Source organism: Apodemus sylvaticus, chromosome 14 (assembly GCF_947179515.1).
Source record: "Apodemus sylvaticus chromosome 14, mApoSyl1.1, whole genome shotgun sequence".
NCBI lineage: Eukaryota > Metazoa > Chordata > Mammalia > Rodentia > Muridae > Apodemus > Apodemus sylvaticus.
In genome coordinates this window covers 67,517,621-67,543,758 of record NC_067485.1, presented here as the reverse complement: position 1 = coordinate 67,543,758, position 26,138 = coordinate 67,517,621, and the positions used below count along the sequence as shown (strand labels likewise).

The 26,138-nt window shown below is 42.8% G+C and overlaps 1 protein-coding gene across 1 annotated transcript in view; it reads right to left on the bottom strand.

Moving 5' to 3' along the window:
* St8sia6 (ST8 alpha-N-acetyl-neuraminide alpha-2,8-sialyltransferase 6) overlaps nt 1-25,750 on the bottom strand; it is a 153,080-nt gene extending 127,330 nt beyond the window's left edge. The window contains exons 1-2 of the mRNA XM_052157409.1: nt 25,569-25,750; nt 24,976-25,074 (exon numbers count right to left, since the gene is read on the bottom strand). Of these exons, the coding sequence (XP_052013369.1) occupies nt 24,976-25,074; nt 25,569-25,669 (200 nt within the window). The 5' untranslated portion in view covers nt 25,670-25,750. The remainder of the gene's footprint in view (nt 1-24,975; nt 25,075-25,568) is intronic.
* Nucleotides 25,751-26,138: the final 388 nt, after the last annotated feature.

Genomic DNA, 26,138 nt, shown 5'->3' with positions numbered 1-26,138 from the left:
CAGGTCCCCAGAGTGCAGGCATCTGCTCAACCAAGTACCTGCTTCGTAGAACAGGAGTCTGCTACACACCTGGACTCAGCCCGTGTTTCTCCCAAGATTTAATAACTGAGGTGACGATCACAGTGGGCAGCAGCCCTGCTTCACACAAGAAACCTCTCCAAATTAGACCCCATCTCACCATATGTTTCCAAAACCCTCGAATGGGTTTCTGTAACCTGTATCTGAATGCCTGGATTACTTCACAAGGATCACGCCTTTGCTTGCTAATCATTATTTACTGTTCCATCTCTGGTCCATTGATCCTCAGTGGACATCCTAGACTCAAGCTGTATTAGTTACTCTTGTGCAGCCTTGACCAAGTAACTGATAGAGCCTAATCAAGGAAGGAAAGATTTATTTGACTTGTAACTTGTTTTTGTTGTGGTGGTGGTAGTGACTGATTTATTACCAGTATTTGTTTCTTTTTTTTAATTGGGTATTTTCTTTATTTACATTTCAAATGTCATTCCCTTTCCCAGTCCTCCCCGAAACCCCCTATTCCATCCCTCCTCCCCTGCTTCTATGAAGGTGTTCCCCAACCCACCCACCCACTTCCACCTCCCTGTCCTGGCATTCCCCTACACTGGGGTATCAAGCCTTCACAGGACCAAGGGCCTCTCCTCCCATGGATGCCCAATAAGGCCATCCTCTGCTACATATACAGCTGGAGCCATGGGCCCCTTCATGCATGCTCTTTGGTTGGTGACTTAGTCCCTGGGAGCTCTGGGGTGTCTGGTTGGTTGATATTGTTGTTCTTTCTATGGGGTTGCAAACCCCTTCAGCTTCTTCAGTCCTTTCTCTAACTCCTCCATTGGGGACCTTGTGCTGCAAGCATTCCCCTCTGTACTTATCAGGCTCTGGCAAAGCCTCTCAAGAAACAGCTTGAACTTTTGATTTTAGCCATTCTGACTGTTGTGAGGTGAAATCTCAGGGTTGTTTTGATTTGCATTTCCCTGGTAACTAAGGATGCTGAACATTTCTTTAGATGCTTCTTGGCCATTCTATATTCCTCAGCTGAGAATTCTTTGTTTAGCTCTATACCCCATTTTTAATAGACTTATTTGATTCTCTGGGGTCTAGCTTCTTGAATTCTTTGTATATATTGGATATTTAGAGCCTCGAACACATGTCCACAGTATAAAATTTCCTGAACAGAACACTAATGGCTTATGCTACAAGATCAACAATAGACAAATGGGACCTTATAAAATTTCAAAGATTCTGTAAGGCAAAGGACACTGCCTATAGGACAGAACAGCAACCAACAATTGGGAAAAGGTCTTTACCAATCCTACATCCAATAGAGGGCTAATAATCAATATACACAAAGAACTGGCTTGTAACTTCTGAGGGGTTTAGGGATAGGGAAGTCCATCATGATAGGGAAAGTATGGCAGAATGGTCCAGTCAGTGGCAGTGAGAACCCGTGGAGAAGGCTGTTCATAAACCATCTGGCCAGGAAACAGATGAGCAAGACATGAACCAAGGGCTGAAATATAACCTTTCAGGTCAGCCTCTAGTGATCTGCTTCTGCCATTCAGGCCCCACCTCCCACAGGCTTCCTAGGAAGCACCACCAACTGGGAAACCAGCATTCAAAGTAGAAGCCTATGGGGAAGACTTTAGATTCCAGCCACACTACCAGGCACCCTGAAAGCGCTTCATTCTCCAATGCATCTTGCCCTTCATGCCCAGCTTTTATGCATGAGAACTGAGTTTCCTCTGGTCTGGGTGTGGAACTTCACAGTTCTGAGCCTTTCTGTGCTTGGACATGTTCCCAGGATAGTACTTGCTCTGGGTGTTTACTGCACGTCATACATTTTGTTCCCCTTACGTGGTGTGGGGGTCCTTTATGAACAGTGTGGGACACTCCTTCAGAGGTAGGTTACGGGCCATGCCACTCTAGCTGACCGTGTCCCAGCCTCATATGATCCCTAGAGATTAATTGATTGATGCGCTCTGCTGAGGATGCACCGGTGTGAACCTGGTAATCACCTCCCTATGGCGAGAGGGATGTTTTTTTTCCCCAAATCGAATTAGGTCCCACCTGCATAGCCACTCTGCTGCAGTCCAGGCTCTAAGATAACAGCTCGGGTCTCTAGCAGCATAAATATCTGCTGAAGGGATGAATGAAGTCATTAATAACCTTTGACTGTGTGCTGGAGTCAGTGCTCGGCTGGGAAGAACATTTCTAAAAGAAAAAGGAAAATCACCCCTTTGAGCCTGAATAGAAGTGTTTGGTCACAAATCATTCTTTCCTTAGGGGACTAGCTTTTAATGAAAATCACAGGGAATAGGGTGGACATGCTCATTCCTTGAGTCTGGCTAAAAGGACAAAGCATTCCCACACAGAGCTGGTCCTTAGTGAGACAATGGGGCTCAGAGAAACACAGTCAGTACTCTTAATGACTCTTTTATAGCAGCAGAAGAAGGCTACCTGAAGTAGATACCGAGACACACCGCTGACCTTTAAGGGTTTGTAAACCTTTTCTGAGACAACCACAAGTCTGGCAAGGTATCTCTAACCTCTCAGGTTCAGCAAGGACTCCTCTACTGAGCCCCCATTTTAGGCTGCCCCAGGTTGCCTGCAGGAGATGCAGACAAGCCTCTAAAATGCCCTCTCCCTGTGGGCTGTTCTGTATTCTCTGTTGCGATTCTGCATCGGATTCGTTAAGTCTGACTTCACAGTCAGAAAGGATTCAAAGATCCACAGGCTGATCTGCCAGCAACAGGATTAATGGTATGGCACCCAGACCAAGTGCCCTCGCCCCTACATCTCCCCAAATCCTCTGTTCCTGCAAGCCTGTCATTTGTGATCACTAACCACCTCAAGACGCCAGATATACCGTGGGAAACAATTCAAGTGTTGTTTCTCCAACCTGAAGCTTAAAAACAGGAGTACAGCCTCTGGCATTAATACCTTGCTCAGCTGTGTGGCCAGGGCCAGGTTACTAGAAAGTGACTGTGTCTCCATTCCTTGCTGGAAAGTGAGTGTTTCAGTAGTCTTACATAATCTCATTGCTGGGAAGATAGAGCGATCCCATGTACATAAAGCCACAGAATCCCAGTGCACAGTAATAAGAGCTCAGTAATTGCTAACACTCCCCTACTCCATTGAGCTTCATTCAACGCCCTGTGCATCATGGGATCTCACATCTGAAAGGCTAATGTCTATCTTATGAGCCGCAATTTGATCCTGACGCAAATGGCCTAAAAACTTGAGAGGAAATATAAGAAAGACATGACAGGTGTGCTGACTAGATTTATGACCACTTGACACAAACGATAGCCATCCTATATGAAAATATGCCTCCATAACATCAGGTGGTAGGCAAGCCTGCAGAGCATTTTCTTAATTAGTGACCAGTGGGGTAGGGCCCAGTTCATTGATGGGTGGTATCATCCCTGGGGTGATGATAGCCCTGGGTTCTATAAGAAAGTAGGCTGAGCAAGCCAGTAAGGAGCAAACCAGTGAGCAGCATCTCTCCATGGAGTCTGCATTGCTCCTTCTGCCATGTTCCTGCCCTGTTTGAGTTCCTGTCCTGGCATCCTTCAGTGATAAACTATGATATGGAAGTGTAAGTCCAATAAATCCTTTCCTTCCCAACTTGCCTTTTGGTCACAGTGTTTCACTGCGGCAACAGAAACCCTAACTAAGCCAGTAGAGAAGACATATCATCCCCGTATCTCACTTCACACGCCTGTGTATATTACCTGTGGAATCTTTGCTTTGATTTAGACCTCTTTACAAATACTTAAATTGCCTACCTAGCCCAACAACATAACCTCTGCTTATATGTTTCAGTGGATATTTAAACCCAGCTACATAGACACATAAAATAACATGATGTTTATATGCTCATAAGTATCTCAATATAGTTGTTATATTTTACTATAAGTTTTCCTGTGCATAATTATAATTAAATTAAATAATTATAATTAATTTAATGATAACTATAATTAAAATATAAATAATTAAATCCTGTGTATAAGTATAATTGCATAATTAATAATATTCAGTGACCTTTATAGTGAAAATATCAGCATTGCCTGGTTTTTATAACAGTCCCATCTCCCCAAATAGATGTCTTAAACTTATCTTCACTCAATACCAACTCTACCCTTGAGTATCAAACAAGAGCCAATTTGCTTTTTATCTTGGATGATGTTTTATGTTTTATGTGATCCTTACTCTAGAATGAGACATGCAAAGTAAAACTGTTTGTACTATTGCAGCACGTATCAATCTTCTGTTCCTTTTCACTGCTGACTAATAGCCGTGAATAGATATACCACATTTGTTTATCTAACCTCAATGTGCCTTGCTTCCATTACTTGAGTGTTAGAAATAATATCTCTATCTCTGTTCACAAGTAAGCCTGTCATATATTGACATCCATTTTTACTTATCTTCAACAGATACCTGAGACTGACTCATATGAAAATTTAACTTTTTTGAAATATTTCCAATCTTTATCAAATTATCTGCCCTTGGACCTTCCCTGGTGTCTGATTTCAGGTGCACAATCTCTAAGCTCATGTTCAACCTATACACATCATCCTTGCAACCTCTTAACAAGGCGTGTTCCTCCCCAACCCCTCAGTATGTAAATGCAGACGGAATGGCATGTGGAAGAGATGTCCCTGTGTGTTGTGCTGAGACTCGCCCTTCCAAGGGAAATGGCGTCATCGGAATTTAGAGGATGCTGAATCCTGGGGCAGCTTTCCAGGACACAGGTGCAGACCTCTTCAGCCACGTAACATGGACCTAAACCTTTCCAGAACTGAGCCTTCCTCACTGTCAACACTCTTAAACGAGATTCTATTTCCGGCTCCACTCCACAGCGGGCATTCATGTAGGGATTACTATAGGATTTAGAGACAATACCCATGGCTTTCAAATAATAAGACATAAGAAAACATTCCACAAAAGGGGATTGATTTTTAGTCAGTTCTGTAATAATTTCTCAAATATAAAAGCTTGCTTCCAGGTCTTAAGGTTCCCTGTGGACTCCCAAAGAAGACAGAAAGCTACAGGGCTCTGACTGCTTTCACTGTCTGTCCAGAACCTGGCCATCATCCCTTCCTCCATTTCCAGGTCTGCCCTTCCTGCCTGAGTAATAAACATTTCTATGATCTTATCTCTACATTCCTAAGGTTCAGTCTCAGAACCTCAGCTGGGGAACGAACTTCAAGTTATAGGGGGATGCTAAATACCATTCTAGAAAATTGGATCTCATTATAGTTTTGATTGGCATTTCCCTGGTGACTAGTCATGTTAAATATTTTTTACACAATTGTATTAGGCACAGTGTATGTGCATGTGTGTGTATGTGTTCATTCATGTGTGTATATGTTCATGCATGAGTGCATGGGTGCACATGCATAGGCATGTGTGTGTATATGTGTATGTTCATGCATTTGTGGACATGTATGTGCATATGTTTGTGTGTGTGTGTGTGTGTGTGTATGTGTGTGTGTGTGTGTGTAAAGGTATAAATTGATTGCTTTGGTTTGAATGTTTTGCCCACATGCATGCATCAGAAACTAAAGCTTCAATGCAAAAGTATTGGGAGATGAGGTCCACTAAGAGGAGGCTGGGTTAAGAGGGCAGGGTCCTCGTGAACAGATAGATCTCTGTCTACATCAAGGGAGAAGGTCGGTTATCATGAGAATGGATGTGACAAAAGCAACCCCACCCCCCATCCTTTTATTTCCACACATGCTTGCTTGCCTTTCTCCTTTCCTCCATGACATAACACAGCAGGAAGCCCTTGGACTTCCCAGCCTAGGGAAGTGTCTATTCTTTATAAATGACCAAGTCTGTGCTATTCTAGTACAAAGGCAAGAAAGTGGTAGACATTTATCTCATTGCATGGAGCGATCCAAATGTGCCACAATTATTTGTTAAAGAGACTATCCTCTCTCCACCATCTGGAAATCTCACTTCCAAATGTGTTAATTCATTTAATTAATTTCACTTGAAAGACTCTGTCATACCCAATAAAACATATTTATATTAAAAAATCTTATCTGAAAGTTCCACTTTTAAGATGATCTCTTAAACAGCAACTGTATTCTGATTTTAATGGTTAATTGTTTAATTGTTTAATTGCAAGGATCATATAAAATTTTAATATGAGGCAACATCTCATAGTTGCCCATAAGTACTTATAAAAATGGACATTTACACAATGCTGAGGCCACACTACATTGGGGTCACACCAGGTTCGGGTCATCAACAGTACTTATTTTCGGGGCTGGAGAGACTCAGTGGTTAAGAGCAATGATTGTTTTTTCAGAGGTCCTATGGCAGCTTATAGCTGTTTGTAATTCCAGTTCCAAGGGATGCCACATCCTCACATAGACATACACACATGTAAAACACCAATGGACATAAGATAAAAATAATTAAAATCATTTAATAATTTAAAACATACCAGTCCTCAGAAGAGATTAAGAATAAAACAGAAAAATGGAGAAAAGTCTTATGTAATAGTCAAAAGTATTATATAATCAACATTTTTTTCAGGATTAAACTTTTTCTAAGAAAATAGTCTAAGGTTAAAACATATGAAAGCAATGTGCATGCAGTAGTCATATACTATAAAATCAGAAAGTTTGTGTGGACACCTTCTAGTTTAAACCATGTCAGTTTTGTTTGAAATAGCATTCTATCAGCAGCCCAGCATAAATCCGAGTAACACTGATGTTTGGCTCTGAAGACGCATTCTTTATGATTATTTATCTAAAGTTACATTTCAACCAAATGTTTCTAGTAATCTTTGGAGTTTCTGAGTGTTCAACACTTAACAGAAGTAAGGAAGGTTAAGACTGACTGACTGCTAGTCTCTACAGGTTTGCTTTGTAACTTAGAGGAAATGGGAAAGGCACCAGGGGAAGCTTTAATGGGGGAGAAAGGAAGCTGCCCAAAATAGAAGGAGAGGGTGAAAAGAGAGACACTTAAAACCACAGTTGTTTGAAAAGTCCCAAGGAACCCAATTATTTTATGTTTGCCTAAAGGTATATAATACATTCAAGAATTATATACCTTAAATGAAGTTATGCCACTTGGGCTGACAGTACTCCCTCAAGAGAGGTAGACTATCTAACAAAACCCCCAGAACCAAGCATGAGAATTCTCCATTTGAGTTGTTAGCTGGGGTTGACTAATAGACTTCTTACACAATGTAAGGTCTCACCATTGCCCTTGCTTGTCTCCCAGAGGCTGAAGGTAAGCCGTTTTGCTGAAGACATCATACACTTCAGACATAGGATTTCAAAGATTCGAGATGGATCTTTCCTTCCACTCAATGTGTATAATACCAGAAGGTGATGTGCAGGCTCCCAAGGGAGAGAAGCAATCAATGGTTCTATCCAGCTGTGACACCAATGGACCACACCCGTGACTGGTATGCCAAGGCTACCTGTGGTCAGTAAGGTCATGGATCACAGAGGAAAGCCTATCAACACTATTTTACTAGACCAGCCTAATTCCTAGCTGCAGTTTATACCTTAAACCCACAGAAAAGTGTAACTTTCGCCCTGCATTAGAAATGGTCTTCTTGTCGGCAAACAGAGGCCATTACAGAAAAACCATAGGAGTTCATAATGCAGACATCAACAGACCATGAAGAACTCAAGCCACCAACATGTACAGTTGCAAGGCAACTCCTGCACTTAAAGCTCAGGGACCATTTCCAAACATGAGATAGAAAAGACAGTAAAAGCCAGAGGACCACGAAATCTCCTGTGATGTTGTGTCTCTAGAAAAGACAGGGATGTTGCTCTCATGATAGTTCAGTAACATGGCTGTCTCAACAAGTCCTAAAGAACGACTGCAGCAATAAGCATGCAAACTGGAAACGGGGAAATTCCATGAAGTCCCAGCCCCTAGACAAAGAACTGCAGGCAACTAAGGACTGTCGAGAGAGGGACAATTAACCTTTCCCAGAGATGATCCTCCTAACTGATTATATAGCACAAGGTGGTCAGCTCTGAAATTAGATAACAGCACTTAACAGGCCCAACAGGTTGTGTGTAAGTACAGCTGTGGTGCCACCTATTTGAAAGTGGGGGATGTGGGAGGGCCTAAAGAGGGTAAATGGAGGGATGAAGTGATTCATTATGTTTTAATTAAAAGTTTTTAAAGAATCTTCCTATGTACACTACCGTATATGTTTGTTTCCCCATAAAAAATGAGTACAGATGATAAGGTGTTTCCTTGAGTGTGTGAATACAGGTGTGGATGTGTTTACATGTATGTGTGCAGAGGCTTGAAGAGGACCCTGAGTACCTTTCCCAATCATTCTCCACTTTAGTTATAGAGATGCAGTCTCTAGTTAAACCCCAAACTTGCTGATGTCAGGTCCCAGCTTGTCTAGCTAGGCTGCTTATCCCAAAGATCCTCTGTCCTGCCTCCTGAATAAGGGGTCACAGGCATCTGTCCCCTTTGCCCGGAGTGCACATAGGTCCTGGGGATGCAAACTCCAGTCATGCATTATTTCACCCGTGGAACCATCATCCCAGCCCCCTAGATAGGAGTTTTTAACTTTGCAGAATTAATCCATCATCTTCCAACCACTAAGTCGGTCTATGTATATACATGTAAACTAGAAACTCCGGTATAGTTGTCTCTTATGTTTTCACATCTGCCTCGTCTCTTGTCACTGAAGGATGATAAAGATTTAAGTCCGTTGTGTAGGCAAGGCAACAGGAAAAACCCCAGCATGCTGCTGTTATAGCTCAGAGAAGATACAATGACGAGAGAGCTAAGCCAGGTAAAGACAACACAGTACCATTGTCTGCTACAGGAAGAGCATTTCTCAGACATGAGCGATAGAGTACTTTGGCACCTCCAAAATAATCATGAGTATTAAGGGAATTCTCCAGTCAAAAACACAAAAATATGTCCAGAAGATTAATGTGCAAATAGTAAGTCTATGCTTATAAGGAGAAACACATTGCATTCTCTTGACAGAAGAAAGTACAAAGGACACTATCAGGACTGCAGAGACAGAGATGGCTTAGTCAGTAAAGACCTTGCTGCATAAGGTTGTGGACTTGAGTCCCCAGCAGCTATGTATATAGAAAAGCCAGGTGTGGCAGTGCATGTGTTTAATTATGATGCAGAGAAGTCGGAAACAGAAGAATATCTCTGGCTCCCTGGCCAGTCAAACTAGTTAAATCTGACTATGTCACTAGTCAGACTAGTTAAATCTGACTATGTCACTAGTCAGACTAGTGAGCTCTAGGTTCAGTGAGATGCCCTATCTCAAAAACCAAGGTAGAGAGCAGTTGAGGAAGATGCATGATGTCATTTTCTGGCCTCCATATGCACATTCATGCATGCATGCCTTTACACATGTGCACACTTACACACATGCACACACACACACATCAACAAAAAAGATACCATAATAACAAGTTTGGAATTATGTTTGCTATTCCATGAAATAATAGAAAAAGAAACATAACCTCTAAAAGAAATATAAAAAGTATTACATATTTCAAAAAGAAAAAAATGAAACATAATATTTAAAAGAATTATATAAAATATTAAATCTTCCAAAAAGAAAAAAATGAGATATAATCTTTAAAAAATTATATAAAATATAACATCCTCTAAAAGTTAGCATGGGAAGGCATCACTTGTGCCTCAATTAAGACTCCAGAAACCAATGAAAGACTTTAATCATTTGCAGAATTAATGATCTGACCTCAATTTCATAGAATGCTGCAGTTTAAAAAAATTATATGTTAAAGAATGATAGTGTAGTTTTACAATAACAATTAACCAGCAAGGTAAGATAACACAATTTATTTTACAACCACTGCAAAAGAAGAGGTTTTGCCCTATAAAATCATCTTCAGAAATAATTACAGTCATGGATAGGAATGTTCCCAAGAATTACTGACGGATTATCTGGAGCCTGTATAAACCACTCACTGTGCTTGATGAAAAACATTTTTTTTAAAGAAATGTAAAAGTAGAGACATGGAAGGCTGAACTGTCCTGGCAGGCTAACATCCTAAGTATGGGCCAAAAAGTACAGGCCAGAAGAGTCTCCTGTTGTGGTTTGAATCTAAAACTATCTCGGAAGGCTGGGACATCCAGGGCTTGGTTGCTAGCTGGGTTTTAGAGAGATGACTGGATCATGAGGGGATTGATTCAGCATAAAACGGGCTGATAGAAGATAGACCTGGCTGGAGGAGGCAGATCGCTAGGGGGCAATCCTTCGAAGTGTCCACATTTCCCCAGTGTCTCTCTTCTTCCAGACTGCCAGGATCTGAGCAGCTGTACCACACCGCATCTCCACCACGCTGCTCTTGCCTGTCTCAGGCCTAAAGCAATAGAGGCAAGCTGGCCACGGACCGAACAGTCTGACCTGTAAGATGAAATGTCTTTTCTCCTTTAACTTGTTTTTCCTCAGCTATTTTGTCAGCAACAGAAGGCTAGCACACTGTCACAAGGACAATTAAATCCACAAAACAAGGCACCAGGCATAAGACTCCTTCTCTGCAGTTTATCTCCCAAGCCTCAGGGGCTATGGAGGGTGGTTCTCTTTGGGCCCCAGATGAGGTGATAAAACCTTTACCCTTGAAGCCCCTAAAACTAACTCAAAACCATCACAGCACCTGATATGCACTTCTTTCTCAGGAGTCCAGACCTCTGCTCAATACTTCTGCTGTCAGCTAATAATTCCCCAACATTCTGTCTGTCCCAGGTAACCAGGGATTTTGGTCTTTAAAACTCATCCTAATCCCTTTTAGTTCCAGGAAACTATTATCTATTAATATGATATTACTATTACTATAAACAAATGACTTAACAGGATAGTGAGCAAGGAAGTGTGGGCCACCAAACAGAAGGCAGTTCGGATTAACAACGGAGATGTCCATAGCCTTGGCTCTGCCACTCGGGTTGACCAGTTGTCTGATGAACGTCTTCTAGTCACGGGACAGCATCCCAGTCCTTTCTTGAAAGACATATACTCAGTGCAGCCAGCCCTCCCTGTCTGAGGACCTCACCAAAGAGAGGCAAAATATTTGTGGGAAGGCTGGGGATAGGGCTCACTGAGTGAAAGCCTTGCTACACAAGAGAGCCCGAGGCTAAAACCCTAGAACTCACATAAAATCCAGACACATAGTGTGACCCTCTGTAATCCCAGCACTCCTGTGGGAAGATGGGAGTTGGAGACAGAATCCCAGCAGTTGCAGACCAGTCTTACATAGGCAGCTGAGAATTAGTGACACTCTTCACATAAGGTGAAGAGGGAAAACTGACACAAGCTGTCATCTGCTTTCCACATGTGTATGTCAGGTGTGCCTGCACTCACACATGAACAGTCCCCCTATACACACATGCGCACACACATAGGCATGCACACACACACAGAAGGGGAGAGGAGGATATTGACCTATATCTCATATGTGCAGGCCCTTTTCTTGTCATCATTCTCTAGGCAACGTTGTGTAACAACTGCACATAGCACCTACATTGCATTACACACTCTTATGTCATAGCAAGGTGACTTATGCATGCAGAAGACGGTCATAGATTATGAACAAACACTACAGTTTTGTACAAGAAATGTGAGCATTTGCATTGTGATATTCACTGGGTTTCTGGGAAACTATTTCCCTTGAACATTAAGGGATAATGAGAGTGAAGTCCTACAAACACGATGGAAAATAAAATTCTTTTTTTTTTTAATTTTTTTTTATTCGATATAATTTATTTACATTTCAAATGATTTCCCCTTTTCTAGCCCCCCCACTCCCCGAAAGTCCCATAAGCCCCCTTCTCTTCCCCTGTCCTCCCTCCCACCCCTTCCCACTTCCCCATTCTGGTTTTGCCAAATACTGTTTCACTGAGTCTTTCCAGAACCAGGGGCCACTCCTCCTTTCTTCTTGTATCTCGTTTGATGTGTGGATTATGTTTTGGGTATTCCAGTTTTCTAGGTTAATAACCACTTATTAGTGAGTGCATACCATGATTCACCTTTTGAGTCTGGGTTACCTCACTTAGTATGATGTTCTCTAGCTCCATCCATTTGCCTAAGAATTTCATGAATTCATTGTTTCTAATGGCTGAATAGTACTCCATTGTGTAGATATACCACATTTTTTGCATCCACTCTTCTGTTGAGGGATACCTGGGTTCTTTCCAGCATCTGGCAATTATAAATAGGGCTGCTATGAACATAGTAGAGCATGTATCCTTATTACATGGTGGGGAATCCTCTGGGTATATGCCCAGGAGTGGTATAGCAGGATCTTCTGGAAGTGAGGTGCCCAGTTTTCGGAGGAACCGCCAGACTGATTTCCAGAGTGGTTGTACCAATTTACAACCCCACCAGCAGTGGAGGAGTGTTCCTCTTTCTCCACACCCTCTCCAACACCTGCTGTCTCCTGAATTTTTAATCTTAGCCATTCTGACTGGTGTAAGATGAAATCTTAGGGTTGTTTTGATTTGCATTTCCCTAATGACTAATGAAGTTGAGCATTTTTTAAGATGCTTCTCTGCCATCCGGAAGTTCTTCAGGTGAGAATTCTTTGTTTAACTCTGTACCCAGACCCTTGAGGGCATCGGTACAGGGAGAAAGTTTCTGAACAGAACACCAATAGCGTATGCTCTAAGAGCAAGAATTGACAAATGGGACCTCATAAGGTTACAGAGTTTCTGTAAGGCAAAGGACACCATCAAGAGGACAGATCGGCAACCAACAAATTGGGAAAAGATCTTCACCAATCCTACATCAGATAGAGGGCTAATATCCAATATATATAAAGAACTCAAGAAGTTAGACTCCAGAAAACCGAAAATAAAATTCTTATTTTCAACTCCAACAGCCACTGGGAACAGATGGTCACAGGGACTCCTGCTCTACTCCCATCCCCCCATCCCCACCCCCCCACCCCCCACCCCCATCAAGGGAGAAAACCATAGAATATTATTCCTGTCCTTTGAGCTCCCCTGGCAAGCAAACCCAGAGAAACCATTAGGGATGGCAGGCAACGCTCCGAAGCCTCCAGGAGGAACAGCAGCCCGTGGCCGGAAGCCTCTCTCTGGATGAGCTTTGTGGGACACATGCTTTGCCAAAAAAGGACAGCTTATGCAGAGACATGGGAGTCAGAGAACAGACATGAGTGAAGAGGCCTGTCGTGGAAGCCACAGAGGAAGCAAGCCACATCCAAACCAGAATAAACACGAGATCCTTGGGGGATTAACTTAAGATACAATACTGGGGAGAAGGGAAGGAGGCAGAATACATGACCTCAAACCTCCTTTTAAAGGAGGCAACAGACTCAAGGAAACATGATTTTAAACATCAGAACACATTAGTGTTCTTACTTCTCATAGCAAAGACGCAAAGACCTGTAAAGAAGTGATGATGCTTTACTGTTGGAAGTAGAATCCAGTAGCCTTCATCTGGCTGCGGGTAGAGTTGGGTGATGCTTAGTTAACAGGCTTCTAGTGCATGCTGCTTTGAGTGTTCTACAGGCTGCAGTCATGGTGCCAGTTTGAGCATATACGATAAAACGCCAAAAGAAAAAAATAACACCAAAAGCCAATTATTACAATTTTCAGGATCCGACCATAGAGTATAGACAGTAAGTGATTTTCCCTCTCCTGAACTGTTTGTATCCTCCAGAAGACACAGAAAGTCTACCCAAAATGACAATCCCAAGGATAGGTGACAACTATTGTCTGCTTCCGAAGCTCATTCCTTTTGGAGAAGAAATGCTATTCTATTCATGAGCTGTGGAGACAGAGAACATGGGGGAAGTGCCAGCAGGCGGTATAGATTTTACCTGTGAAACAGAGGAGTCCAGAGGAAAATACTAGAGAAGCTGGCATTCGCTTCCCACCTGCGGTCTGCCTCTCTTTCCACTCAGACCAGAAAGTCAAGTCCTTTCTCCCACTCAAGAAGGGACCTGCTTCCTGCAGCAGGAAGAGCCCTCTGTTTGGGGGAGGGGCTCTCTCTCTCTCTCCCTCTCTCTCTCTCTCTCTCTCTCTCTCTCTCTCTCTCTCTCTCTCTCTCGGGTGTGTATGTGTGTGTGTGTGTCTGCGTGTGTGTGTGTGTGTGTGTGTGTGTGTGTGTCTGTGTGTCTGTGTGTATCTGTGTGTCCTCTCAAGAACATGTCTCAACTATAATACATAATATATATATAATGTTAAATGTCAATTATGTTTATGTTATATTATATATTGCATTATACAGTTACAATAATGTCATGGGAAGAATTAGTACGGAAATGATCAATTATTATGACCTGTCATGTGAAGATGCTGGTAGATAACTACAGAACTGACTGAATTCAATCTTCTGGGGATCTGAGTGGCATGTGTCATGCACCATTCCTGACAGCAGTAGGCATCCGGGATCACTCAGGAACACATGCATGTGACAGGCATTAAAGCCAAAACATGGCTGCAAAGGGCAGTGTTGGGCTCTAGAATTGAAAAACTGATAATTAACAAACTATTTTATTGCACTTTATTTTTTCAGATCCACAGTTTTAAATGTAGGCATTTGTTGGAAAGCTTTGTGGTTCAACCTTGCATTTGGTATATGTTCTGAGACGGGGGCTCTTGGTTGAGAACAAGAGGTTCTAATGTCCCTGGTCTGGTGACATAATAATGGGGAAAGATCCCCTCCTTTGGTGGTACCTAATCTAAAAAGCAAACTCTTAAAAGATGTCAGAAAATTCTAAGACTACATTGTAGGAACAGACCACAATTGCTTTTTCAGGAGAAATTCTAAGTTTCTATTAAAAAAATGTTTACAGTGAGCTGTAGAAAAAAAAAAAACCTTTCAGAAAGCAGGTATTACATGTTCTCAATAAACACAAGTGTCTTAGAGTTTTGTTGCTATGAAGAGACACCATGACCACAGCAACTCTTGTAAAGGAAAACATTTCACTGGACCTGGCTTACAGTTCAGAGATTCAGTTCATCATCGCAGTGACAGGAAGCATGGAGGCAGGCAGGAAGACGTGGTGCTCGAGAGGTAGCCAAGAGTTTTGTATATTGACCTTGCAGGCATTAGGAGTGAATTGTCACACTGGGACTGGCTTCAGCATCTGAGACCTCAATGTCCATCCCCAGTGACATACCTCCTCCTGCGAGGCCACACCTCCTCCATCGAGAACACACTTCCTAATAGTACTACTACCTATGAGCCTCAGGGGGGCATTTTCTTTCAAACCACTGCAACAAATAAACACAATGTAGGGAGAAACTCAGTCTGTACAGTTCCTTGAGGGCTTGGTTGTCAGCACTTGCAGGGAATGCTGGATAGAGTGGTCTGTACCTGGATTAAAACTCCTCTAGATAAGGACATAGAGGCAGGAAGACTCCCTGAGGTGCCCGGCCAGCCAGTCTAGCTGAATCAGTGATCTCCAGGTTTAGTGAGAGACTCTTTCTCAGAAAATACTGTGGGGCATGACTGAGGAAGACAACGCACAGTGACTTCTGGCCTGCACAGGCTTGAGCAGACATGTGCAGATACAAACACAGACAAATACGTGTACACGCACAAATAATAGTTTAAGAAAAAAACTAAGAAAACTAAGACAACTTTTCTGTGAGAAAAGCTTTTATGTTATGGTACAGCCTAAAGGAAAAGGTAATACAGGGCAAAAAAAAATGTAATCCATTCACTAATTTAGAGAGGACAAAGATGAGAGCAGAGGCCACAGCTCAATAATTCAGTGATACTGAGAAGACATATAGAAGCCATCCCTAGAGGCAGGGTAAAGGGCAAAGAGAGAATGCACGTGGAGGAGAAGTCAAGAAGTCCACACCACGGGGCAGAAAATAATCATGGAAATCGGAGATAGAAAACCGTGAGCCACATCATGAGTTCAGGCAGACCTGAGAACTCCTGAAACAACCACACAGAGAAAACCACAAGGCCTTTCTAATTTTAAATTAGCTAACCCTGATGCCTAAAGAGAAAGCATTCATCTAAAGGTACTGTTGTTTAGACATAACATTGTGGGGTAGTTGGGGTTTGGGTTTATGATTGTTGTTGTTGTTGTTATTATTATTATTATTTTGGGTTTTTTATTTTTTGTTTTTTGTTTTTTATGTTTTTCTTTTTGTTTTTGTTTTTGGCATTTTTGAGTCACAGCCTCATGTAGCCCAAACTGGCCTTCCACACATAATCCTCCTGCCTCCACCTCCCAAGTCTTGGGGTTACATGTGTGATATGAGTCAGGGCCTGACTGTTCATACAAGGGAACCAAATACACATGTATGCACACAAAGGCATGAAGTTGAAATCTGGAACCTTCCTCAATAACTCTACTCCTTATTCGCTAAGGAAGAGCTTCTCAATTGATCCCAGAGATCGACAATACAGCTAGTCTATCTAGGCCAGCATGACATGGAAATTCAATGTCCCCTCTGAGAACCAGACACACAGGCAGCCACTATGCCCACCCAGCATATACGGGGTCTGGGGACCTGAACTTGGGGCCCTGTGGTTGCACAGCAGATACTTAGCCCACTAAGCCATCTCACCAGCCATTAAGTTTTGCTGTCAGTATCAAGTCAAACAAATAATTAAATCAATTACTTCAGAAGCTATGAAAATAAAATTGTCAAGGCTTCTTATCCTGAGGTTGAAATGTCAGAAAACAGGAAACAGTGTCTGCAAAGTCTAGGGGAAAATATTTTCAGTTTTAAAGGAGGAAGTGACGGAGAACCTGCCTAGCATCCACAAGCCTTAAATTCCAAAACAGCAACAACCAAAAGTATTAAGGAAAAAAAGACAAAGAAAATGAAATTGCCACCCTAGAACTGAGTACCAGGGTTTCAGAGAGATTGGCATGTACATCCCATGACTAAAGGTATTGAAAGGTTTATGCCAACTGACCAAGAAAGAAATGAAAATGAAGAGGAAACAAGGAAAACCTAATTTAAGATGGCATATGTCGGACATTTACAAGGAGACCAAAATGATGCTTCTACGTTTTTTTTTTAACAATAACTAGGTTTATATTAGAAAAGAATTTTCAAAGAAGAAAGCATTTATGAGGATAATAACAAGCGAGAAATACCACCTCTTATGATGCATCCAAAATAAGCTACAATGGGTCAGTTTAAGTATTCTCAAATTAAGTAGTTTTAAACTACAGATACACACTAACTAAGATTCATACTGTACTGGCTGTTTTTGTGTGTCAACCTGACATGAGCTGGAGTTATCTTAGAGAAAGGAGCTTCAGTTGAGGAAATGCATCCATGAGATCCAGCTGTAAGGCATTTTCTCAATTAGTTATCAAGGCTGAAGGGCCCACTGTGGCTGGTGTCATCCCTAGGCTGGTAGTCTTGAGTTCTATAGTAAAGCAATCTGAGCAAGCCAGGGGAAGCAAGGCAGTAAGAAACATCCCTTCATGGCTCTGCATCAGCTCCTGCTTCCTGATCTGCCTGAGTTCCGTTCCTGACTTCCTTTAGTGATGAACAGCCATTTGGAAATGTAAGCTAAATAAACCCTTTCCTCCCCAACTTGTTTTTTGATCATGATGTTTTGTGCAGGAATAGAAATTCTGACTAACAAAAATTGGTACCAGCATAGTGGGGTATTCCTGTGACAACCTGACCATGTTTTGGGGGAGGACTGTGGGAAGACTTTGGAACTTTGAGCTTGAAGAGCCATTGACTGTTAAGGGCTCTGTGGGATGTTCTATTGGAGCTTGGAAGATAATATTGAGGACAGTGCAAAGATGGAAGCCTGGCTTATGAAATTTAATAGGGAATATTAAAGGTTCTTATCAGGGCCATGTTTTGATTGTGAAGGTTTTGGTTAGCTGGGGCTGAAGAATCAGCTGTGATTAACAAGATACCAGAACCAATAAAGTAAACCTCTGTGTTACTGGTACTATTGATGTTTGCTAGCTGGAACTGAGAAATTAGTTGTGATTAAGAAGAGACCAGCATCATTGAGGTGAAATCTTCTGGGAAGTGTTTTCTGAGAGCACAAAGAGGCTGTGTTGCAGAGATAGCCCTGGTTGTACCTCATGCTACAGCTGGACTTGGTAATGTGTAAGAGCCAGCCAAGTGGTACTGGTTTTGAAGGCATGAAGGAGTCATGGAGAGCAGCTGAAGCTTGGCACTGTGAAAGGCCATGGAAGGCCATTGGTGAAAGTGTAGCCACAGTTGCAATTGATGTCCCAAGGACTGAAGGGGTCATGCAAAGGAGTTGAGGCTCTTGAAAAGAGCCTATGAGATGCTATTGGTGAAGCCTAGTTGCAGTGGAAGATAGCAGCATTTTGGAGATGCCAGTACCATAGGATGATCACCAAGAACAGCAGCAGCAGTGGAGTACAGGCAGCTGGAGCCTGGAAGACAAGATGTGTGCTACAAAGGGCAGAGCTGGAGATGTGACCCAAACCCTTGGAGGAGCCCAGAAGATTGCGAGTGGATCCCAGATACTGGACGGTTGGGGTTTGATTTTGCTTTTGATTGTGGCTGTGCCCTGATATTTTTCCCCTCTTGAAGTAAAAGTATTTTAGTGGAGCCCACAGTTAAGAGACTTTGAATTTTTTAAAAGACTTTGAATTGTAAAAGATATTGGATATTTTAAAGGGATTGAACCTTTAATATGTAAAGACTGTGGGACTTTTAAAGTTATTTAGATCTTGGGGATGAATAAGAAAGTAAGGGTTGAGGCTTAATAGTGATGTGTTTGTGTGTCAAGTTGACAAGGGGTCAATTGTATTGGCTAGTTTTGTGTTTCAACTTGACACAACCTGGAGTTACCACAGAGAAAGTAGCTTCAGTTGAGGAAATATCTCCATGAGAACGAGCTGTAAGGCATTTTCTCAATTAGTGATCAAGGGGGAGGGCCCCTTGTGGGTGGTGCCATCTCTGGGCTGGTGTTCTTGAGTTCTACAGGAAATCAAGCTGAGCAAGCCAGGGGAAGCAAGCCAGTAAGAAACATCCCTCCATGGCCTCTGCATCAGCTCCTGCTTCCTGACCTGCTTGAGTTCCAGTCCTGACTTCTTTGGTGATGAAGAGAAATGTGGAAGGGTAAGCTGAATAAACCCTTTCCTCCCTAACTTGCTTCTTGGTCATGATGTTTTGTCCAAGAATAGAAAGCCTAAGACACATACACACTTTGAAAATTAAAACTGGGAAGAGAAGGTGAAGATGAAGGATACATCAAGAGAGAAACTGAAAACATCAGTAAATAACGGCAAGCACAATTAGATGTTAATAAAAGCTGGGAAATAGTTTATGCACTATATTATACATGTGCTATACATGAACTTCTCATAAATCAGAGACAAAAATCAAATACCAATAGAAAGATATTGAAAGTTAATTTTGAAAAAAGTATAAATGTCAAAATGTTTTTTTTAAAAAAAAGTCTATCATAAAGGGTAATTAAGTCCAGATTAAGGCATCAATTTTGTTTCATAAGGATAAAGTTTTAAAGATTGCAATGGGAGATGCAAGTCCTCTTGGAGTTAGGGTCAGCTGTCACTCACTTTTGCATGCTGCTAAAATTAGAAAAGGCTTTGTGACGGATTGTCACACAAACCACAGCAGCATTGTAAATGTCCCACAACGAAGCACCTCTGCTTCTAGGAATTCATCCAAATAATCAGAGGCCCAAACACACTCAGGGTACAAGCCAAAATCAGAGATGATAAATAACCCATGTGGCACAGGGACAAAACAAGTGCTTTAAGGAAAGATCTCTACATTCTACTACTGTGCCTGGAAAAGAATGCTGCAGAAGAAAAGTCATTACATCCACAAGTGCCCAGATGATGCTTAAAGCTGTCATTCTGTACCCCAAAAATGCATGGGAAAATTGAAACACACACACACACACACACACACACACACTGTGAAGGAAAAAATTATGAGTGGAAGCTATCTTTGGGGTATTGAAATGCCTGGGATTTTTCTTTTCTGAGTATTCATTTAAAATACATAAGAGTTCTCAGAAAGACCCTCAGGGTCACGTGAATATGAATGTACTAGGACTGACATCTGAACTCTGCCTACTTCCAGTTCTCAACTGACACAAGCCAATCACCGGTCAGGGTGATTTCTCTAAAGAGAAAGGTCATTAAAATAAACACCAGGAAAAATTAAAAATGAAGATGTGTCCCAACATTCTGGAAAATTCACTGTGCAGATACTCTAGATAGGCGAAGACGAACACCAACTAGCCAGAACATCCAAAGAGTAGCTGCTGATGACTAGAAAGCACCAGGAAGTCACGACCCCAGCTCATCACCACTGATGTTGAAACCCCAGTGGAAACTGCTACAAGTGGGCATCGAGACACAGTGAGCACTTTTATAGTTCCTGTGAAGGATTCTAGGAATTCCAGATTCTGTCACAGACATCTGTGCTAACTATTCAATTCCTCACTTCTAATAATTAACTATTTAGGAACTCACTCATGGATACTTCAGTAGAATTTTGCTAGACTTCTCTTATACGCAAAAATGAAATTAATATCATTTAAGAAAATATTAATATTCAAGAAAAATCCAACTGCTTAGGAGATAAGACCCAAATGATTTAAATGTTATTGCAAATAAATATTCCTACCCCCAACTGATATTTAATATTTGCTTTATTATTTTAACTATGTGGTGGGGAACACAGGGATCTGTATATGGGTGTATGCTTGTGAAGTTGCTACTCACAGAGGCCAGAAGTACTAGGCCCTCTCCAGGAGCTGAGGCTAGAGGCAGCTGTGGAACATTCAAAATGAATGGAGAAATCCCAACTTGGGCCCTCTGCAAAGGTAGTGCATGTCCTTAGCCATTGAGCCACCCCCTAAGTCCCTAGTCTATATAATTGTATAATTATATATATTTAAATTTTGAATACTACATCTTAAAACTTTTAAAATGTGTTTATGGGAGGGAAATGGCTCAGTGGTATAGTCTAACATGCCTGAGACTATGATTTCAATCCATAATATCACATGTAAATATATTTTTTAAAGTGATTCCAAAGCTGCATTCCAAGGAAAATTCATAGTACCAAACATTTTCACTATAAAGGGAAAGGAAAAAGCACATAAAAACTCAACCCTGCATTTCAAAATATTGGAAAAGAAGAATAACTTTTTAAAAACTACAAATAAAATGGAGCACAGAAATACATTTGAGGAGATATAAATCCAAAAATAAAATAAAATAAAATAAAAAGCCAAGGACAGACTTTGGCAAAGTTTATGTGAAAAAGAAAGAATTTATTGTTATATTTTTAATTCTTGGTGTGTCTTGATTAATTCTTAGTATGTCCTCTCTTCTGTCTTTAATGCAGGGCCTACTCTAAGGCAATTAGAAATATCCTGTAGGGTACATGGAGAACCTGAAGAGGTTTGACTGAAGGGAGCAGGGATAAAGGAGACAACAGATCTCTCTGCAGTTAGCAGAGAATTTTCCTGAAGGCATGTATACGCCTGCCTCCTTTCTCATTCAACCACTTCACTGGAAAGGCACTTCCCCTGACCCTCTGCTTCCCAGATCTAACCACTAAAGCCTATGTCTTAATTAAGGCTGCATTTACATTGGGTTCTGGCTTACTGAGAGAAGGCTGGGACAATACCAGGGTTAAGTTTAAGGAAGCAGTGGCAGAAAGGGGTTGCTGCCTCCTCCAATTTAAAACAAGCAAACAAACAGACAGACAGACAAAAACAACAACAACGAGCCATCATTCGATTTTTTACCAATGGAGACTTGGGAGCCAGATGCTGGGTGAAAACCTGCCAGCTCAGAGCTCAGAGAGGCAGAGAAAGCTCCCAGCTGACCTTCCTCCTCAGACAACATCACCCAGCTCACCTTCCTCCTCAGACAACATCACCCAGCTGACCTTCCTCCTCAGACAACATCACGGAAGGAAAGAGGAGTTCTCCTTCTCCATAGTGTCTCAGAACCCCTCCAGACTGGATATCCCTTCCTTCTATTTTCTGTGTGGCTCTCTATTTGCCCTCCTGTCCTCCTCTTACTCTGTATGGTTTTGCCCTGTGTTCACTCCCTGCCAACTGGTCGCTTGCTTCTCCTCTTGGCTTATGACTTTACTTAATCCTGTTTCAAATAAGCAGAAAGCTCTTGGGTTAAGAACATGTGCTAGGGCTGAGACACACCATAACTAAAAACAGGTCTCTCTGGTAAATAATACAATCTCAGGGTTCATAGTGTGATCAAATATCCTGCAATAGACAAAAACAAACATTTTAGTGACCGACTAGGACAGACTGAAAGAAGATCTTGAGCAGGATGCCCTCTGGCTTCTGGGACTCCAGCAAGAAAAGGAGATAGGGAGAGAGGGAGAGAGAGAAAGAGGGAGAGAGAGAGAGAGAGAGAGAGAGAGAGAGAGAGAGAGAGAGAGAGAGAGAGAGAGAACACCACAAGCTGCAGTTCTTACAATGGTCACTGACAGGAATCTGGTCACCAAACAGAAAAGGGATTATTTTGCAGATAAGGGAGTTAAAACATACCATGTCCCTGAACTCCAGCTTTATGGCCCCTGCCCATATATCTAGATGCCATCCTAGAGGAACAAGAAGTGACAAAAAAGCAATCTGACACATGGAGTGTGTACTTCAAGAGAGAGTGGATATTATCAGAAAGAGTTGCTTAAACTGTCACACACCTTACCCAGAACTCATAAACACACTCATGCACACATACATACACATACATACATACATACATACACACACACACACACACAGGCACATACATGCATATCCACTTGAAGGAGTTTGAGAACAGGCTTTTGGCTCGATGTGACCTAGGTTTGACTCTTGGCTGCCCAAGTCTATGACATCAGGAAATTATCTTGTGTGTTTCAATTTCTCAATCTATAAAATGAGGAGAACTGTTTCTTTTAGCAGTTCAGAAGCATCAATGAGTTAATAAATATAAAATGCTTGGATCAGTGTCTGCTATGCAAGAAGCATTCACGGGATGGTGGCCACTCTTACTATTGCTAAGATCAGTAACAAGGAAGAGAGCAGACCAGCCACCGAGAAATGAAAAAAATGCCAATTTCTCTACATAGCCAAGCAGTAGTGAATTACAATGTACTTCCCTGCTCCATGAATAATAAAAACCATGAATGAGAAAGATATAAAATAGATCAAAGGACAAAGAGGTTTTGGTCACGAACACAGCAGTCTGGTTTAAACAAGAAGAATCATTTTTTTTTTTTGAAAATGGACCATGTTCAGTAAAAAATATGAATTGACAATATTAGTTCAAGAAGTATGGCAAGTAGATCTTTCAAGAGAAGGATGCCAAGGAAATAAAAATTAATTAGTGACCTCTGGAAAGACCTGGGACTAGACAACTAAGGAGTATGTGCTTTTGAGCCTCCCCAAAGGAAAACCCCAGGATGAACAACAGTGGAATGGCTGACTTGTAGGCAGGCCTCCCAATCTCATTTAATAAGAAAAGCTACCTTTTTCACATACACAAAGTTGGGCAAAATCAAGTACATATCAATCTTTTTTATCAAAAGTTTCATTACTCCAGGAGTTCCTAGTGTCTCTAACAGACTCTGGAATTCCAACAAGCTACCTGGGGCAGCCTGCAACAGTTCCTCGGTGCAGAGTTTCTTCCAAGTACTTCCAGATCTTTCTGAGGATCAGGCCCAGAGCCTTGTGGGAAGCAGTGTCCAACCATGCTATCAGAAGATTAAGATGGATTCAAGAGCTAAAAATATACAGAAGGATAAGGATGGAGAAAGAGAGAGAGAGAGAGAGAGAGAGAGAGAGAGAGAGAGAGAGAGAGAGAGAGAGAGAGAGAGAGAAAGAGGAGGGAGACAGTATACAAAATTGCCATTGTAATAGCAGAGCAGAACGGGACACAGCATGCTCCAGAGATGTGTGGATGCAGAAATTGATTCAACTGTTCTAGGAAGCAATTGGAAAGAAATGTGATTTAGAACATTAAATGCACCTTCATTTTGACCTAATAATGCAACTTTCTATCAGTCCTTCTAAGGAAATGAGTCTGAAATGAAGATAAAGATTTACATACAAGGATAGACTTAATAGAATATCTCCTAGCAAACAAAAATGAAATGAAGATAGGAAAGCATTTAAATGAGTAAAGAAGAAATTATTAAATTGACTACAGAATATTAAGATGGTGAATAAGTAATAATGAGCAGCCTTGGTGGCAGGTGGTAAAATCATGTCAGGCCGATGACACACGAGTCACAAAGTACAGTCTCACATGTATTTTTCACATTTAGGAAATAGACATGACATAGACATAAAGCAGCCCCAACCTGAAAATGATAGCTGGGTATAGTGCTTTGAGTTAATATTAATTTCTTTTATATATTTCCCCTACGTCTTTATGTATTCAGTTGTACTGTTTCTATAATCAGAAGAATAGATACCCAACAATCACTGTACATTAATACACACCCATAATAAGGAAGAAATATAATTCTTCATTCATCCAGGACAAACACACTGAAGAATTGCATTCCCTCAGTCTCAACACAGATACACTTTAAAGCACAGAAAACAAAACCCACCAACCAAATCCCTCAGTAAAGCCTCAGTAAAGATAGGCAAGTGACTTCTCTGGGGGCTTCCACACGTGGTTATCTACAGAATTCAGTACCCATCTTTGAAAGTGTAGCTGATATGGAGAGATGTGTTTTCAAAGATTGATGAGCTCAGTCTCTCTCTCCCTCCCCCCTCTCTCTTTCTTTCTCTCTCTCCCTTTCTCCCTCCCTCCCTCTTTTCCTCTTTCTGTGTGTATGTGAGAGACAGGCAGACAGACAGACAGGCAGGTAGGCAGACAGACAGACAGACAGGCAAAGACAGAGGCAGATATCCAGGCAAACCACTCAAGCGAGTTCCACGGGTCTGGGTCTTGCAGTCTTGCCCAGTCCTTGCCCCTCTGCCCCTAGGGGCCTTAGTACCTGTTCCTGGTGCGTGGTACTGGGGTTGTGGGGCTCCAGAGTGTCCTCAGTGCGGCCGAGGTACCACCGGTGTCCCCTCTGCTTTCCTCCACCAACAGCCTGCACAGCCAGCGAGAAAACTAAGTTATTACACCGCGTTGGAAGCCAGTGTGGCCGGCAGACTGGGGCATTGCGCTCCAAGCGTATCCAGAGCATCTTTGTGCACCCTAGCTCCCGGGATGGGTCCCTAATCTTGAAGTTAGGGAGGAAAACAATCCTAGGACAAAACCGGGAGTAGAATGGGGGAAGTCCTGGAGCCTGGCGGGAAACCTCTTCAGCAGGTTCGGCTCAGCAGCTCCCTCGCCCACAGAGGCACTATCTGGAGCTCTCCCAACCCCGACGTGTCCCTTTCCACTTCATACCAAGCCATCCAGCCAAGCGTCGCCTCTCTGCGACCCCCGAGCCCCACCCTACCCTCAAGGAGCTGCTTGGTCAAAAGTCTTAGAGTAGACAGTCACCCGGATCTTTCCGGGGTTCCCCGGGAAGCAACGCCCAGAGCACAGCGTGGGCGCACTGGACCTTGCAGGTGGGGCGAGTTGAGGCCAGAGAATTACCTGGAGCGGGCAGGCGCGTCCGCCGGACACCAAAGCAGACGCAGGAGGAGCAGCAGCATCAGGCTGCCTACCAGGGCGAACAGCGTGCCTCCCGGTCGCATCCTGAACCACGGGCGCCCTCGCCTCCAAAGCTGCCGGGGCGAAGCGCAGCCCGGGCGGCACCGACTCGCCGCTCCGGTCACCGCCGCCGCTGCCGCCGCCACCGCGGCCGCTGCCACGCACACCCCCAGCGTTCAAAGGCGGTGGCGCGGGCCCGCACTCTGGGGGCTGCCCGGAGCCCAGCCTGCAACAGTGTTGCTGGGCACCGAGCCGAAGAAGCCGCGTCCGGGCTCGCCCGCTTCTTCCAAGCCAGCCCCCGGCCGCCGAAGCTGGCGGACGGCTGGCGGATGACGATCCACGGAGCTCGCCGCCTGTCCTCCCGGAGGCGCTCGGAGCCGCTGCGGGCTCTGGTCGCTGCAGCCGCCACTGCCTCTGCCTACTGCTACTGCCGCCGCCGCGCGGGGTCACCTGAAGGTTGGGGCATGAGCGCTCAACTCCGTGCTGATTGGGCTCCAACTTTTCAGCTGCTCA